This window comes from Acomys minous (assembly GCF_964271855.1).
Source record: "Acomys minous genome assembly, chromosome: 9".
Lineage (NCBI taxonomy): Eukaryota > Metazoa > Chordata > Mammalia > Rodentia > Muridae > Acomys > Acomys minous.
In genome coordinates, this window is record NC_140490.1 from 75,471,624 (window position 1) to 75,490,135 (window position 18,512).

At 46.3% G+C, this 18,512-nt stretch overlaps 1 protein-coding gene across 5 annotated transcripts in view; it reads right to left on the reverse strand.

The window, feature by feature from the left end:
• Positions 1 to 5,630: 5,630 nt before the first annotated feature.
• Positions 5,631 to 18,512, reverse strand: part of GLI3 (GLI family zinc finger 3) — a 276,887-nt gene continuing 264,005 nt past the window's right edge. For all 5 annotated transcript variants that reach the window (XM_084796219.1, XM_084796220.1, XM_084796222.1 and 2 more), the window contains exons 12-15: positions 18,033 to 18,197; positions 13,234 to 13,524; positions 9,959 to 10,286; positions 5,631 to 9,476 (exon numbers count right to left, since the gene is read on the reverse strand). In XM_084796219.1, the coding sequence (XP_084652345.1) occupies positions 7,171 to 9,476; positions 9,959 to 10,286; positions 13,234 to 13,524; positions 18,033 to 18,197 (3,090 nt within the window). In that variant the 3' untranslated portion in view covers positions 5,631 to 7,170. The remainder of the gene's footprint in view (positions 9,477 to 9,958; positions 10,287 to 13,233; positions 13,525 to 18,032; positions 18,198 to 18,512) is intronic.

Below are 18,512 nucleotides of genomic sequence, written 5' to 3' on the forward strand. Positions count from 1 at the left end.
TGCTTCCTTCTACAGGTGGTGCAGCCTTCCAGGTGGCCAGAATAGAGGCTGTGCATCTGGTGCCCTTCCCACCTGCTGATCCTGCTTCCTTCTACAGGGAAGAATCTGCTTGTTGGATCCAAGCACATCCCTTCACGCTGATCACCATCAGCTCCTCTCAAGCACCCCATTACTGGCCATCTACCATCATTACCAGCGGTTTTTTAAACCCGTAGTATTTTAAATTCAATCTCCCCAAAAGCAATAAAAATATAAACACATCTTGCCTATCAGCCCTATTGTCTCTGTTAGTTTCCAATTTCATCTGCACTCTTCACTTATTCCACAGCTCCAGGCCAAGAGGTCAGTGGCCTCCGTGACACAGGCATGCCTTCCATCTTCCCAAGTCTAAGCAGCCTGTGGACTGTGACTCAACTACACTTACTGAGCACAGCTGTCGCATAGGCCAGGACCAGTGTGCTGTCTTAGGGATACAGGGAAGGCCGGTCCTTCCTGTTTGCTTTACCTGTAGCCTCCCTTCTGCTTCTTTCCCAGTGGCTAATTAACAAAGTTAAGTCCCTTGCAGGAGAAAAGAGGAGGGAGGAGAGGAGGGGAGAACCAAGGAGAGGAAGACGTGGAGAAATAGATAAGCAAAAGCAAACCCACCTTTCTCCCTCTTCTTAGGGCACAACCTCTGCCACAGCTGCCAAGTCTGCACTCTCCATCCTGGTAACTGTCCAGAGTATAATGTGCTTCCATCTCCTGACAATTAGTGTAGTGGTGCTTTACTCTTCACATGGGCAAGACTGAATGGCGTCTTATGTGGAAATGAAATGTGGCATGCTGTTTGGAAGAAGTCACGAAATTCATCTTTGAACCATTTGTTATTCAGTGCCCTGATCAGATTCCACTCTTCAGCCACCTCACTGAAAGTAACACATGGTGCCCACTACGTTGCTCAATAAATTTCTTGACCAAAATGTTGTTTCTAACTACGTTGACTTCTTTACATTCCCTCCTCCTTTCTTACCCTTCTCTCTTCTCATCTGTCCAGTCTCCTCACTGTGCCTTGTGGGTCTCTTGGGACCAAAGGTGTCTGGTTCTGGTGGAGACACCTTGTCTTGTTAATGTACGTATTTTTGCATTGGTGTCTAGGCATCTGGACTTTGTTGATTGATATGACTTTAAGGTGTTGATATGTGGTCTTGTCTTTTTTTTTGGTATTCCATTCCTGGGATTTTAGGAGACTGTGTTGTCTATGGGTTTCTAGTTATATAGGGCTTCTGCAGTTTTGCAGGTGGTCTAGAACAGTGATAGGATTGGAGAAATGGCTGAGAGGGCTGTGAGAAAGAGCTAAGGGGATCCAGTCCACACCAAGAGGCAGAATTCCCAGGAAGTTGGAGGTGTGGTGAGAGGAGAGGCTTTTGTAAGTAGGATGTAGTAAGACAAAGAATAATCTGGAGAAACCGGTATGAAAGCGTTAAGGGAGACCTGGGTCTGTATGAGCGTTGTAGTCCGCAGTGACTGGATCTGAGGTAGGAGGAGGGCACCTCTAAGCACCTATGACAGGACAAGGGTGGGGGTGGGGAAATGGAAGACAGCTACCTGAGTCTCTGCCTCGGGTAGCCACTGAGGATCCCTGGGAAAAAGTGTTCTAGACGGCAGGGTTGACACAAAGAAATGGGAATGGAGTGAGGGGATCCATGGGAAGGGACAAAGGGAACCGGCAGCTCAGCTACAAACCTTGTGACCTACAGCAGTGACTTGCCTGCATACGCTGGTACAATAGTGGCCCACGTGTTGTGGGAGTAACAAACCACTTTCTGATTGGATGTAAGGCCCACTCTCCAAGGCGGAACCTATTTTCAACACTGCTGCAGTAGCCCAGAACCTGAACCTAGACACACGTCATGGGCCTACAGGGAACCAAATGCTTGTTTTGCTGGCCTTTTGTTTATATGATTTCTGATTTTTGTCCTTATGCATTTGTTTGTTTGTTTTTTATCTTGGAGACTGAGTTTCTTTGTGTAGCCCTGGTTGTCCTGGAACTCACTGGCTCTATAGACCAGGCTGGCTTTAAACTCAGAGATCTGCCTGCCTCTGCCTCCCAAGTGCTCAGCCATTCCTTCACTGGAATTATAAATTCTTTGGGATTCTAATGCAGACCAAGGACCAGATGAGACATGCCGTCTTGTGGATGGAATAGTTACTGGATTCTTGGCCTTTCTTTAGGAAGACAGACTATTGGACTAGCCAAACCACAAACTGAACCACATTTTAAAAGCCTCTTTAACCCAGCACCCAGGAGGCAGAGGCAAGTGGATCGCTGTGAATTCGAGGCCAGCCTTGTCTACAAAGTGAGTCCAGGACAGCCAAGGCTAACACAGAGAGACCCTGTTTCGAAAAACAAAGCCTCTTTAAAACACACAGACACACCCCCACACCCACACCAGTTTTGCTGTTTTGACTAACATAGGGCATATGCCTCTTGCACATCCCTACCTTTCCTCCTTTTCATTAGTGGCACTTTCCTTTTTATTTTGAGTTGCTGTGTGACATCTTTCTTAGTTGATAGTTTATACCTGGATTGAGTATAAATTCATGCTTTCTTGTTTTTTCCCAAATTCGTTTTGTGAGAGATCAAACTACCTGGGGGCAATGGAATTTTCCCTTGGGGACCAGGAAGGCATACTTTAGTTCCTGTTTGCAAAGGGTGCTCTGATCCTGTGGCTTGGGATCCCCAGTCAGCACTGTCACATTTCCCAGCAACAGTGCTGAATTGATGGCTTGCTACTGACAAGGTGGAAAGAAGACCTCCAGTGGTAATGTGGAGAGCACTACTGCAAACCATTGTGAAAAGGCAAAGGAGTCAGTACATTTCTGATGAAGCTATTCATTAAAAACACATTACCGTAAACCTCCACAGGGCTGGAGATGAGTCAGGGGTGAATGGCAGTGGCTATTCTCCCAGAGGACTGGAATCTGATTCCCACCACCCACATGGTGGCTTAAGACTGAATACAACTCCATTTCCAGGCGATCTGAAGCCCTCCTCTGGCTTCTATGGGTACCAAACATGTACATGGTGTATAGACATATAAGCAGGCAAAACACCACACATATAGAATAAAATAGAAATAAAACTGTGTATGTGGGGGGACGTAACTATAATGCCAGATTTTCTTTGTGTTAGTGCATCTCTGGATAAATTGATATATATAAAAGGGAGGTAAGTTGTTAGATTTTAAACCCTGTTATCACCCTTTCTCAGAGTTGGACATTAGCATCCTCTTTAAAGCCCCGTGTATGCGAGGTAAACATCTCACACTGTCAATGAATGAATTTTCATCTCCATCTAGTGAATGAACAATTCAACTTGTTGGTGGCTGTGCTTGGCTGTCAATTTGACTACATGTGGACTTAACTGAAACCCACATGACTGGGCACAGCTGTGAGGGTTTCTTTTTCTTAATTAGATCATTTGATGTGGGAAGACCCACTTCTAACCCAGATCTTTGTGACAGGAAGATAAACCTTTAATACAAGCTTCTGAGGTGGGAAGATCCACCTTTAATCTGGACCACACCTTTGCTGGCAGCCTGTATAAAGGACACGGAAGGACATTCTCTTTGCCGGCTTGCTCTTGCTTGCAAGTCCACTCCTTCATGGGTATCAGAACCTACTTCTTTGGGATTCCAGAATATACTGAAGACCAGCTGAGATGCCCAGCCTCAAAGCCTGAACAACTACTGGATTCTTGGACCTTCTGTTCATAGGCAGCCATCGTTGGATTAGCTGGACCACAGCTTGTAAGCCATTTAATAATTGTAAGCCATTATATATATATATGAGCATGTGCATATTATATATCCATTCTATGGGTTTTGTTACAAGAAAGAACTCTTGTATGTCCCGTCTATATTAACTATAGGCTGAGAAGTTTTCTAGAGAAAGTATTCTTTTATTCTTATAGGGATTAAATGAAAAAATTATCCAGTAAAACATTTCAATACAAAGTTTTTATTGACACTGTAAGAAACATTTTTATTTATTTTTGTTTTTTTTTTCCTTTGTTACAAAAGAACTAAGTGGTTCTGAAAGCCAAGGCAGAGTTCATGTGTCTGGGCTGCCATTACCGTGGCCTATGAGCACTGAGCAGCCACAGGCTCTTCCGGAAGGTCTAGGGCCATCACACCCCAACTCTACACCTACAATACTTGAATGTATTTACACGTGTTGTTCTTTAAAAAGGATTACACATTTTCTTCTTTAAAAATCTAAAAAAAGGTGGAGAAAAGGAACATAGTTTATCTTACACATTTGCAGGATATACAAGGGTAACTTGTCAGAGGAGAACATCCTCCTATCAGCTTCAAACATCACAGGAAATCAGGTCACTGGACAGCTCAGACGGTTCCAGCCCTATGCTCACTTCCTGGTAACCCTGTCTGGGCACGCAGCCTTGGAGTGCTGACTGGACAACAAGTGGTCCTTCTCATTGACAAGAGAAACATAAAATAAGGCACATACATTGCAAGAATCAAAACCTGTGGCTCCCGACAAACAGACACTTCGAGGAGCAGGGAAGTGAGTTACTTAATTCATTAGAAAAAGTCATGGGAAACAAAAACGAATTAACACAGACGTTAACTAAGAGTACCATGTATGAGCCTGGATGGTCACTAAAAAGCAACGGTGACAACCAGAGAGGCAGAGCTGCTTCTCCTAAATGCAACAGCCAAGGAATGGAAACAGGTTGCAGACCGTGAGTGGATTTTTGACAGGAAAGGCTAAGCCTGCAGAGATCTCATGTCCTACCAGATAGCTTTAGTGATCAAATGATCTTTCTTGCACTAGTATATCATGACAGATGACTGAAATCTTAAAACACACCATACTTTTTGCCTTCTTTTCATGTTAACCTGTATTCTTCTGAATTTTTCATACTGAGGAAAGTCAGGTATTGAGTGGAAGCATAAGTTCCACAAATCTAAAGGCAACAGTTTGGAAAATAAGGATGAAAATGAACAATTAAGAGTCAAAAGCAGAGGGTGAGGTGGCAGCTGTGCAGGTTCTGGGCACAGCCCACCCCCCCAGGACGGACAGCCATTGTGGAAAATCACCGCACTTCAGAACTTCAAGTCCACACGCAAGGATTCCACCTGGGGAGGTCTCTGCTGTGCTAGGCAGTCAATGGGTGTGACCAGGGACCAAGCTCGTCCTCCGCGCGGGAGGAGGAGAGTCCTGAAGCTCTTCTTTGAAACCAGAAGTAATAAAGGTATCGGGCCAAATAGTACGGGATGCCTGGTGAGTCCCAGGCCAAAGACTTAAAACAAAACAAAACAAAAAACTCTTTCACAAATGGTATTTGGGGCTTCCATTACTCATTTTGTGAAGATAATGTGAGCTGTTTGGGAACTAGCGAGACCTTGCTTTACTCTCCTGAACTCAGAGTAGCCGTTCCCTCTTGCTGGTGGGCTGTCCCTGGGAGGGGGCTGCAGTGCGTGCAGAACTTACAGACTGCTCTACTGGTCCTGGGGACATCAAATAGAAAGCAAAATCCTAAATGGCAAAGGCTCCTCCCTGTTGAAATTGGCATGAGCAAAACTGGCTAGTCACCACATCCTTCCTATTACCTAATACTTACTTGGTTTTCATCCTTCTACTCCTAACTTTAATGGCGGGATTTAAGAGGAGAAGCCACACAACCATGTCAAAATCACTTGGGGGAAATCCAATGTCAGGAGCTGATGGGTTAACTTTAAAAAAAATCATTTACATAGTTTTAAAGTCTTATGCTAGGTAATTCATGTACTCTGTGCACACATAGTATGACTCTCATGTGTCAACTGCATATGAGGGGTGACTACACTGTGTAACTCTTTAAAATCTTAATCTAAAACTAAAGTACTAGACCATGTTAAGGGCTAGTGGCTACTAAATATCAGATTTCATGCTCTCCGATGATAAAAAATGGTTAAAGTAACTTATTCCTGATGTCAACGTATGTGATCTCTGCCTTTTATAACTACATCTTACACATCTCTGAAAACAGGGCACTTTGGATAGACATATTGCCTCACTATCGTGAAATTAATAAATGGTAGTGATACATCCAGTTGTGGGCCGTTTAAATGCCTACTTAGAGCTACATATAGGCAATTCTCAGTTATCAATGATAATGAGGAGAGGGGTACGAGCAAGTCTCAATTATAGCAACTCAACTAATTAGTCCTCAAACTAATTGTACCCAGTTGTTTCTACCCAACTGGCCTGTCTTCTTACAAAAGAGTTAAAAGAGTCTGAACACCAACCACCTGTCTGCTCTCATTGCTGTGCTAAATAACACTGGATGCTCAAGAAGGTGGAGGAAATGCAAAAAGAGATAACTGAGAACTGACCTATATAGCCAGATCCACGGGATGCTTACTTAGCAGAAGAATTCAACCCCCTGAAAAACCCTGATCAAACTATTTCTCTTGTAGGATCCCCAAATTTCCACTTTTTGTGCAGCTGTTAAAAGTATGCCCTGAACTGAATTAAGGTGGGGGAACAAATTAAAACCTGCTATTTATACTAACTATAGTGCACCCACAAACAATCTTCAAGTTCACTATCCATCCAATTCTTGTACTCGGTATGGGAAATAAAAACACACATACACACATAAAAGCAAGTCACTGAGAATTGTAAAGGGAAACTTTCAGAGGTGGACCTGTATGTGACCCCCTTGGCCACAAGCACCCCAATCACTAGTTCCTGGGATGGCAGAGAAGCAGGCCAAATCTTTTCATCTGATGGCTTCTCTTCTAAAAGAAAGAACATGCACATTGCACACTAACACTGGTTCACTCAAAAGAGGCAGGCTTACAGGTTCAAAGAAAAGGGGGGATCGGAATGTCACAATACTGATTCAAAACTGAAATGGAAGACAGTCTGTCCCCTAGAATACCTCAGGGTTTCTCAGAGTCCTTTTCCATAAAAGGAATATACTTGAGACACATCCCATTCAGGTGAGATGAGATTGCGGAAATACATACAGAACTTGGGAGAAAAAAAAAAGAAAGAAAGAAAGAAAAGAAATGGGGGGGGGGGAGGGCGGGGGAAAGAGTCCAAAGAGAGTCAACTCAATCTTTCAAGTCCTAATTTTGAAAAAAAAAATCTCTATTTGTGATCCTCCTTGCCTACTGCCTACTGCATAACTGCAAGGAACTTGCTCTCTTCTGCAAGTGAGGTCAGCAAAGAACTCATATCCCCGATAGCCATGTTGGTGGTGCTCATGGACAGGGATGGGAACGGGAGGGGCGCCCGTGGAGTGGTGAGACGGGAGGAGCTGTGGGAAAGGTTCTGAATGATACTTGGGCTCAAGGCCCCTGACATTAGGCTGGTCTGGTCCCCATCATCTATGATGGCATCAAAATCAATCTGTACTCCTTCTAGGTCATGACTATCAAAGCTGTCAACTGTGCTTGTCACTTGGTTAGCACCTGGGGAAAGTAACTCAGAGTTTTCAGTGCCAGTCCCCTGGAGCAGGCAGTTGGCATCTGAAAGGGAGAATGAACTAGCTTTCCTGTCTTGCTGACTGAAGCCCGCGGTTTGGTCATAGAACTGACCGGAGTAATTCTGCATGCTAGAGCAGAGCTGCTGCGACTGCCCTTGTGCCTCCATCTTGATGCCGGTCTGCCTCATGTCACTGAGCTGTCCTTGCTGCAGAGTGAGGCTGCCCCTTGGCACTGCCTGGCGCCTGCTGCCCCCATAGCTGGCACAGGGCTGGTAGCCCCTGACAACTGCCATGCTCGATGGCTGGCTGCTGTTGTCCTGAGTCCCTGGCAGACAGCTCTCCGTCCCTTGATAGACGTTAATATGTGAGGTAGCACCAACTTGCCCTAGGATTGGTTGGCCAGGGCGGCTGGCTCCCTGGTGTTGCATGCTGCCACCGAGTAGATGATGAGCAATGTACCCCTGGCCCATTTGATCTTGGGTTTGCATGCCATTCACTGTATTGCCAGCTAACTCATTTGGTGCCGTGGACAGGCCAAAATCTAGCAAATTCCCATTCTCTTGCAAGGTGTTGCCTTTCAGCTTGGACCCCTGGATGCCAGCAGCACAGGCACTGTCTAGTGCACCGGACGTCAGCGGCTGCCTGTTGAGCTGGCTCCCATACTGCTGCGTCTTATATGGCTGTTCATGGAAAGCATGTCCACTGTGGCCAGGTACCTCCCCACCGTGCATTGCAAAGTGCTCTGGGCCACCGTAGGCACTGCCGCTCTCTCCAAGGGTCTGATACCCCACAGCTGAGCCAGCTCCTCCCTTCCACAGACTCTGTGGGTGTACCACCATATTGTTATATAACCCAAAGGCTCGAGCCTGCTGTACGGTAGGGCGCTGAGCACACTTCAGCTTGGAGGATGACAGATCAGAGCTTCCGGAACTGACCTCGTTCCACTGAATGGGCAGATCAGTTTTGCTGCCCTCAGAGCAAGGCTGCTCAAGAACCGGGTACTGCTGGCCAATGTGACTGTCTGGTAGCCCAGGCAGGTCCAAGTCCTCGGGCCCATGGGCTACTTTGCTATCTTCAGGGATGGCACTCTGTAATTGCTGCCCATACCCTGTTTGGTTCTGGGAGTTTAAATACTGTACCACATCATCCGGCAGGAAATCTTCATCATTCAAGTTGGCATCAGCATCCACGGTCAGGGCCTCCAGGGCAACATGCTCTGTGATGCTGGGTGGACAAGGGGATGCTTGGAAGTATCGCGGCTGGCTGCTCTCCGGCCGGGTATAATTTTGCAGCACTAAGCTACGCTTTTCTACTGATGGAGGCAAACCTGGAGAGTTAAAGCTGTGGAGGCTGCTGAAGCGCTGAACCCTGGGAAGTGACATGTTGTCAGAGACCGTCCTCACAGGGTCACTGGCTCTCCTCACACTGTTCGCTAGTGCATCATGAGGCAGTAGGTGACGCCGGCTGTATGTGTGGCCTCCTCCATCGCTACATCTCCGAGGAGGATGGACTGGAGGCAGAGTCACCCCTGGGTCCCTCCCCTCCCCTAGCAAGGCCATCCTGGTCTTCAGGCTCAGCCTTTCCATGTGGGGTAGGGGTGTGGGTGGCGGGCCACCCGTGGCAGCAGCATACTTGGCCTTGAGGCGGTACTGCTGCACGGGTGTGAGGCTGAGAAGGCTGGGCAGCCCATCGCCCTGACTGGCCTCGCTGGACCTCCGTGAGGCATCTGTGGAGATGGGGTCGTAGGAGTCAGCAACGCTCACGTTTTGGGGTCGCCCTTCAGCCTGGGACGCCTCGCTGGACCTGCGGCTGGACAGGCAGGGGGAGATGCCGGAGGATCTCCGGCTGCTCAAGTAGGCGGAGCTGATGGTGCTGGTGCTGCTGTCCCTCCTGTTGAGCGTGTTCAGCACGGTGAAGTCTACGCCCGACAGGTCACCTCTGCTCGGGAGAAGGGTGCCGGGCCCACCTGTACTGTAGTTGTTACTGGACTGTGTGCCTGGAGGGAAGGCAGAGGGAGGGGAGAGAAGAGGAAATGTAAAGTCAAGGATGTCTGAAATTGGGTGCCAACAAGCATTTCCATTTCCTTGACCTGGGCAAACAGGTAAAAATTATCTTGATTTTATGTCTTAAAGCTATACAGCCGAGGCGCTAACCGCAAATGCACCTACTGTGCAAGTTTTTCTTGCCCCACTGAAACTCGAACAATAACAATTTCTCCATTAAAATCTGGTTTATTTTTTGTTCCAGTATTATTCTCTTATTATTTTCTAACTATGGAGCATCCAGAAAAAGTAATGGAAACGGTTCAACCTCAACACAGGTCAGTCCCAGAGCAAGCTTAGGATCTGTGGAGAGACGAATAAATATAAAAGCAAGGGCTCCAGGTCCTCTTGGCGTGTTCTGGCCACACGTAAAGGAGAAGAACTACCCTGAGCAGACAGACAGGCAGGCAGGAGCACGGTCGGAGGTGGGACTTACCATTTCCTATGAGAGGAGACACCGCAGGGGCTTTGGAGGGTAGAACAGGGTTCAGCCTTGGAAACATTCCATTCACTTGTTTTAGCCTTTCAAGTTTGATGTGCTCTATCCATCTGGTCCCTGCCGGGTTTCTCCTGGCTTGCAAAGCGAGGGCTGTGGTCGCGGTGGAAATGGTCGAGTCCATGATTGGGGTTTCATCGATCGCACTGAGGTCTGCTACGCTACCTCCGTCGGTCAGAGGAAGCTCGAGGCCACTGTTGGAATAGTTGCTGATGGGGGACTGTTGGCTGCTGCATGAAGACTGACCACCAGGGCTTGGCTGAGATGTCTGTTGGGGCCAAGGGAAAACGGAACACAAGGGCATGAGGAAGGGTAAAGGAAAGGAAGCCAAAATGACAGCTCATGCAAGTCAAGACCATCAGGGTAACAGCACGTTAAATGAGAAGAAAAACTATGTCCTGGTGGATGGAGGTAGCCTTTGGGCCAAAATGACAATGGTCCCCGAGCCGGGCTGATACACAAGGGGAGGCGATGGATGCTAGAGGATGCTGGATGCAGTGTGATCAGAGCTGTCAGCCATGATATCCTGTTCCAAATGCCAACTACGTCGACATACTTCCTTGTCTTCAATTTTATCTCCAGGACATTACTGCATTCACTACTGCAGAATCTTTATGTATACATACATACAGGGCGTGCTCCACAGGATATATTGTCTCCTTCCAACAAGGGTCCCTCTATGCTAGTCAGGCCTGGTTCCCAAAACTATTCTGCTTTCCTCCCTGCCACATTTTCCTGGTGTTACAGACCCTCAACCAGGGTCCAGATCAGGGCAGCCATATTTGATAAAAAAAAAATCCATCCTTTTGATTCTGTCCAACTCAGAAGGGAAGACAGGCTGCAATGCAGAATGGCTCTGAGTCAGTAGAATAGTTTCATTTTTCCTCTTGGTGTGCATCTTTCTTAGTGTGTTCTCCTAATCTTAACCAAGTAGGCACTGAAAGAACATTCTGGAAAACTCAATCCCACTGACTACTCTCAATCAAAGGAAGCACTACTTTACTCCATGCCAGGGTTCCCCGGGGCGGTAAGTGGGAAGGCTGACCATCTCAGGATGTGGACACCCTGCGGACGGACCTGCAGCACGCAGGATAGCACTCACACTGCACTTCCAGTTGGTCTAACCTAAAGTTGCAAGGGCACCTACAGATGAAGCCACATCTCCTTTGCAAGGACAAGAAGAGTGATGTTCTGAGAAGTGCAGTGGCCACCGAAAGTCACAATACTTAGAGCCCTAAGATGGGCTAATGTCAGCCTCTGCAGTATTCCCTCCAGAACTCCTACACAGCCTGGAGCTACCAACCGCAAATAAAGAATCGCTCTGTTATTCTCAGGTGGGCTGACCAACGCTGTTAAGAGAGTGTTTGTAGGGGTGACTCTCTCGGGGCCCTGTTAGCTTTATTTACTTTCACATCATGTAAATCCAAGCAAACACATACTTTCTTTGCAAGTGCCACGTGATACATACAGTACCTTCACCCTGGGCAACCAAGTAGAGCTAAGGGAGGTTTGTAAATCTGATCATGAGTATGTGAATTCCTGCTTAATTCCTTTGCCTCAGAAAGGTCCTGAGATCCAGGCTCTTCCAGAGGTACTAGGAGTTGTTAAAACTTCGGGTACCTCTCATTCTTCAACAGAACAATCAGAACATATAGCTACATGGATCTGCGCATGTGACGATGCACACCAACTTCCACAGACCATGTAGGAAGGCCATGGGCACTTACAGTTAATAAACTATATGTACTCGACTGAACGGCGGTTAAGCTGCTAACAAATTTATCTAGGGCTTCTTCAAAGAAGACACTACATGTCTGGTGCCACATGTGAATTTACGCTAGTCAGGACAGCGATTAAGCAGAGTTTGAGAACGACTGCTTGGTTGCCCAGTTTGATTTATTATGAAGACTGAGGCAAAATTAACAATGAGTCTCACCACCTAAGCCACAGTTTTCACACACTACGTTCAAGGCAGAGCTGAATGCTCAGCAAGGACGTCACAGTGCCGTCAGAATGAAAGAATGATGAAATGGGAAGAAAGCTCACATGGAAAAGTGAAAACCAAACCAAACCAAAGAACAGAGAAGCCAAAATTCCCTCACCTTATTACCCACTGTCCTTAGGAAGTGAGAACAAGACATTTGGGAGCAATAGACAGAAGAGGTGTTGCATTAATAAGAAAAAAGAAGAAAGAATTTAATTCATAGCACGATGACCAAATTAAAGACATGTTTTAAGAGAAATCATATTAGAAATGTAATGTTCATTAGTAAATGTCTTCCGAGGTCTCTGGTGTTTAGATGTGTCTGGCCACATGGCATCTGTTGTGCAAACGTGACACGATTCATCTCACGAGTGTCCATGGCCACACCTGGAGACATAAGGCTGGTCCTCATCTCTTTGAGAACTACCTTTACAATCTAAGTTGTTTATAGCAGTCACATTCCAAGTCACCCTGAGACACACGGCTATAAATAATTACTTCTGGAAGTAATGAGAGGTGCCATGGATTAGGATGACAGGCAGACCCTGTCTCCACGCTCTCCAACCTGTACTGCAATACTTAGTATTGGAGCTGTTAAGCCGACTCTCGCCCACTAATCTTGCCTTGCTCTCCTCTCCCTTTGCTCTGGCAAATCCCACAGCCAGAACTGTTCGTCTCCCACCCCCTCCCCGGGACCACTTGCTCTCCCTGATCTGAGTGCTCAACTCTGTCCTCACGGCCTCTGCCCTCGGAGCACACTGCCAATTCTCCTTCTCGAGAAGGCTTTTCACAGACTTGTATTTGAAATCCAACATCTGAACTGTATTTGTCAATCTTGTATCCCACTGAACTATAAGCCCCGGCCGACTTCAGCTTATTCAGCATCGGGTCACCAGGGCAAGGAAGACAGAAAATGTATTTGCAGAAAGGCTCAAGGAATGATTTTCTACGGAGTAGCCACTTTAAAGAGATGTGCGGCCGTGTCTGCCACAAGTGGTAGAGCTACGGATCCGTTTTAAAAGTTAGGTAAGAATCTCCGAAACTCCTGAGCAAAGTAATTTCTAAGCAGATTAACTTCAAGTGAGCAGACTCTATTGCTGGGTTCATGACCCTTAAATCAGAGTAGTCAGATACAACCAAGAGGGGGCAGTGTTGTTCCTTGTCATGCTGAGCCTGGCTTTTCTCAAGGACCCTGGTAGGCTGTGGGAGAGCGGGAGAGTGAATGACGTACCATGGGCTTCTCAGCCTTGACAGGCTTCACCTGGAGGCATTCTTCCCGCTTTGAGGTAGTGTTACTCAGCTCTTTCTGCTCACCAAAGGCTCCCTGAGGTGGCCGGCCGGGGGACCTGGACTGTGAATGGCTGCCAGGATCTCTCGGGGGTGGAGGCCGAGGGTGCATGTCCCCACGCTGCTTTTTGGTGACATGAGCCTCAGGGCCATGCACGGTCTTCACATGTTTCCGGAGAGAGCTGGGGTCTGTGTAGCGCTTGGTGCAGCCAGGGATTTTGCATACATACGGTTTCTATCAAATGCCATAAAAAAACGAGTTGTCGATGGTTATAAAAGTGACTATGACTTAGCAGTGGTTAATTACAATTCTAATTCTTTTGAAAACACTCCCGCAACATTTAGATACTCCTCAGGTCTAATGACTTGGAAAGGCTATTTGGATATTGTTCCATGCCTTATAGAATCTAGTTTGATAGGGTATTATTTAGGGAGCCCTGCAAGTGGTAATAGCGTGCAAATTGCCTTTACAATACTGCAAGTGCTTATGCTGTGAGTGGAAGTACCATGGCTCTCCATCTGGTGATGATGATAATGGAGGGAGGCTTACAGGAAGATGATATCAGGACAATTTTATACATCTTGCAGGAGATGCTCTGTGTGAAGAAATTTCTTCTCTTGGTTCTGAGGTCTAATGATTCTTTGCTTTGTAAATGTGCTATTTGTACACAGGTATTATAATAATAAGAAATAAAACCAAAGCAGCCCAGAGCCAGTCTCATGTTGTTTCACTAAATTGTACCCATTTGAGCAGCATTACAGCTGTTTGGAGTTCAGGGGTCAGCATCCTCAGAAAGGTCTCTGGTGTTTAATACACACCCTTTCCACACACTACCCAGGGCTGGAGAAGGGTTTAGGAAAACCAGGACTCGGAGTCTGTTTTCTTCCGACTTTCCAGGTCTCTCTCTTCATGGCAGAACTACTTTATGCTCATTTTATTTCCACCTGAGTCACCAACCATGCCTCCTGATATAGTTATAAACATATGGGGACTTATAACAAAACATTCATATAGAGCACAGAATTGTTCCCTTTGTTAGTTACCAGTGCCAGAATGGTGATTTTGTTTCCCTGCCTTCAAAAACAATAGAATTATGGGATGTTGGTACGAGTCAAGTCAGCCCTGCCTGCCCAGGGGTCTATGTCCACAAACTCAACTGCCTTAAGATGGAAACCATGAAAAAGCCATGCCTGGGCTGTGGAACCTTTTGTCCACGGTGAGTGTGAGCAGGCACTTCTCCTTGTCACCATTCCCTACACAACAGAGCAGCTATTTATACTGCGTTGCGCGTTAGAAGTAATCCCAAGTGTGAGAGGGTATATATAAATATTGCAGCATTCTATTAAAGAGAATTGTACATTCCAAGATTCTGGTGCGTGCAGGGTCCTGGGCATGGTCCCTTCTTACTGAGTGCCGCAAGAGGACTTTGTCCTTCCTTCTCTGTGAACCAGAAGGTGAGCTAGTACATAAGAAATCATCACAAAAAGCATGATTAAAATAATGTATCTCTTATCCTTGCTAAACACCCTGCCTCTAGGATGCATGTCTTAAAGATGCTTTTTCACTAAAAGCCCTAGACCAGACTGAGTGCCACCTAAAACGCCGAAACTCTGTAATGTGGAGAAGCGAAGATTTTGAGCATTATCCGGAGAGTCTTCGCCTTCAAATGTAAGATTCAGTTGGGTAGAATTGCTTCCCATTAACTACAAATTATGTCTACTCAGGAGCTGTGATTTGCTGCATATACATGATGAGATGAGAGGACAGGATTCCATGCATTAGGGACAGAAGAATGGCTCTGGCAGTTAGTGCCATTACCTTTAGGTGTTTGCACATCAACCCTGGGCTTGCTCAGGGCACCGGCAGGACAGGCTGTTCTGTCGGCTAAGTGCTCGAGGCAGGTGTGTGGGCATGGGGGCGGGGGCGGTGGGGAGGGGCAGAGGGGAGCAGGGGGATAGAGATGGCAAAGAGGGGCACAGGGCATATCTGAAGAGCTACTCTTTCTGTAAACACATTCATGTGAATATTAAGATTAGCCTAGAGATAAGAACACATCTCATGTGTTCATCAGGATTAGCATTTCCAAGGCCAGGGGCACCCACCAGCACACCTGGAACCCTGTACCCTTGCGTATGAAGATGCACATTAAGTACCACCTCCAACAATCTCACAAGAACACAGGTTCTGGAAGTTATGCTTTAAAACAAGAGCACAACTGTGTAGCTTGTCCTTGAAATTATGCGCTAGCAAGAAAATGCAGTGACAGGCCATGGCAACGGCAGCCATGCTGAGGGGGTCTGCTCTTCACATCCTGGATCTTCAACTTCAGGTGTGATTGCTCCTTTCCTGACTTGCATCCTCAGCTGCTGTTTGCATGTTCAGGTACTGTCGGAAAGCTGGTGATATATTTTCTCCTGACTATAAAATTTATTCTAGTGGTGGCACATTCTTTTAATTAGCTCTTGAAAGGCTGATGCAAGTGGACCTCTGTGAGTTCAAGGCCAGCCTGGTCTACAAAAGTGAGTCCAGGATAGCCAGGGCTGTTATACAGAGAAACTCTGTTTCACCCCCCAACCCTAAAAGACACATTCTTTCTCTGTAACACACACTGGCTATAAATTCTCCTACCTCAGCCTCCTAGGTGCAGGGATTACAGGGCTGAGCCAACTAGTCCCTGCTAAATTTCCTTTTCACTGAACACCAAGTGTGTACTATTACATGCAAGACTCCTTGTGCACAAAAACGTGCACCCTCAGTGAATATAAAACCCTTTATGTAATACTTTTTATTTTGTATACAGAATCTTCTTCTCTGATAGAGAAAACGTGTGAATCCTAAAGATGTAGACAAACGAGGACTCCTTTTTTTTGGTTGGGATAATCCTGGGAAGTGACAGTGATTAAAATCTGGGTTTAACTCCCAGCTCATGGGTATATAAGGTGCTTGCAACTGCGAGTAACCCACAGCAAACACTTGCTCAATGGAGCTTTAACTTTAGGAAACACTTTAACTGGGTCCTGAAAACAGAGAATAAGATCCTGTGGTTAAAAAAATGAGGACAAGGAGATATCAAAAGTAAAGGGTCCCAGCAAAGGTCCTGTTCATAAGAGGTCCGAGTGGAAGGGCACCTTGAGCCTGGACATAAATGTACCTCTGCGAGAAACACTAACTGTATGATCTAAACGGGGAGGCCTAACCCTGAGGCCACCGCCATATAATCCAGGGCCCTGAATGGGCAAGGACAAAGTCCTGGACAGAGAAATGCCATATAGCTTTCCTGTGCGGGAACTACTCTCCGGAGCCACCCTGTTGAATTCATAACTATACCTAGCACAGCAAAAGGGCTGCGCATAGAACTAGTTATCAATCTTTGTGAAGGCACAAAACAAGGGCTTTCGAACGCTATACATTGGAATTGGGGTTGACAGAAAAACAACCTGTATGACCATCCTCACTTAGGACATTCTTCATGCTGTACAGTAATTCCAGAACATTCTAGCACTCCAAAATCTGCAGGAGGCTGGCAAATACTAATCTATCTTGTTTTCATGTATCTCCCAGTCTAGACTCGGGGTCATTAAGCAGGAGATTCAACATGACCTGGACATCCTCATCACACCATGGCCTTCTGACATAGCCGGTGTCTAGGGACCTACAAGTGTGAGTTTCAAAAATGACCAGATGTAAATATACATTTTAGATAGCGTAGACGATCTCATGAAAGGCTGTTTTACTCTATGACCAGGACTCCCTCGCCCCTAAAGCCTAAGGGCTCCTGAGCAAAGTGGCTCCCTTGGATCCTGCAAGGCTGTGACGGCGGCCTGTACCTGAGCATGTTATAAACGCCACTCTGGAGTCTCATCCATATAAATTTCTCCTTCTGCAACCGGGGACACATTTTGTAGGCCTGAACTACGTGTTTTAGCTATCTCATTTCTATCCCAAATGAGGGGAGCTTTGTTAATCTCGGTTTACTCAAGGGGCAGTTTACAGAGGAGCGGGAATTTCAGGTACACCTTCAAGGAGAAGTTATACCATTTTAGTCAGATATGTATCAAAGCCCAGCTAAAACAAATTCATAACCATTTCTAGTATTACACTTGTCAGTAGTCTACAGATAAATACCTGAAAACAATAGCAATACAACATATATCACCATGATGAGGCTTTGCTCATGTTATTATCTTAAATAACTGACTTACACGTTAACCGGGCTTCTAAGACTAGTTCCCAAGATCCTCTGGGATTTAGAATGTCTACAATTATTATTTAAGTTGACTTTGTCCCATGAGAATAATTTTAGAAGTGATGGATGTGATGAAACCTCTTTCTCCTAGAAAGCAATAAACTTGTATGCTTTTAGTAGTGAGCTGTCACCTGCCAGTGTGATGGCTCAGTATCTCTCTAGTCAGTACCAGGCCCTACTTTGTGTGGGTTCATGCTATTTTGGCAGAGCAAGTCGACTGAGTTCCAAGTTGATGACTGGCCAGTAGGTGGCAGGTCCAAGCAACAGGAAACTAAGTTTAGCAAGAGTTTTGTAGAATTTTCTCTTCATCTGCATTACTATCCAAGCAGAATCCATCCTTGAGGCCCCAAGCCTTTACCTGCAGGGCCCCAGAGCCCACTCACACCGGAAACAGCCCAGAGGAAAATAAAACAGAACATGTCTATTTTACCACGTCTATTCCACACGGGAGGCTCATTGTTTCTGCCTGTCGCATTGGATCCCAATGGAGGCTTACCTCATTGGAATGTGTCCTGTTCTGGTGCTTGGCCCGATCTGACGCGTTGGAGAACGCCTTGTTGCAGCCCTCGTGTTCACAGACGTATGGCTTCTCTCCAGTGTGAGATCTCAAGTGCGTTTTCAGGTTCTCGAGTCTCGAGTAGGCTTTTGTGCAGCCTTCAAACTGAGGACAACAGGTAAACGTGGACCACTCGGCACAATAGCAGCGGCAGCTTGTGCTCAACCCTCTCTCCAAGTGGATAAAAACTTGACCTTTCAAGGGTCAGCAGCTTTTCAAAACCACAGAACAAAAACTCCACCAAACTCGGCATTTATTGGGATTCAGATGTGGCCGGGGTAGTTGAAGACAAAGCACTGTTAGTGCCTCAAGGCTTCCCTCCCCCCTTTCCTATTTTTTTTAATAGACAGCTCAATGTGGACAATGAATTTCATTATCTGCTCACTGATCTCCTCCAATTCCCACTGATTTCAGATTCAG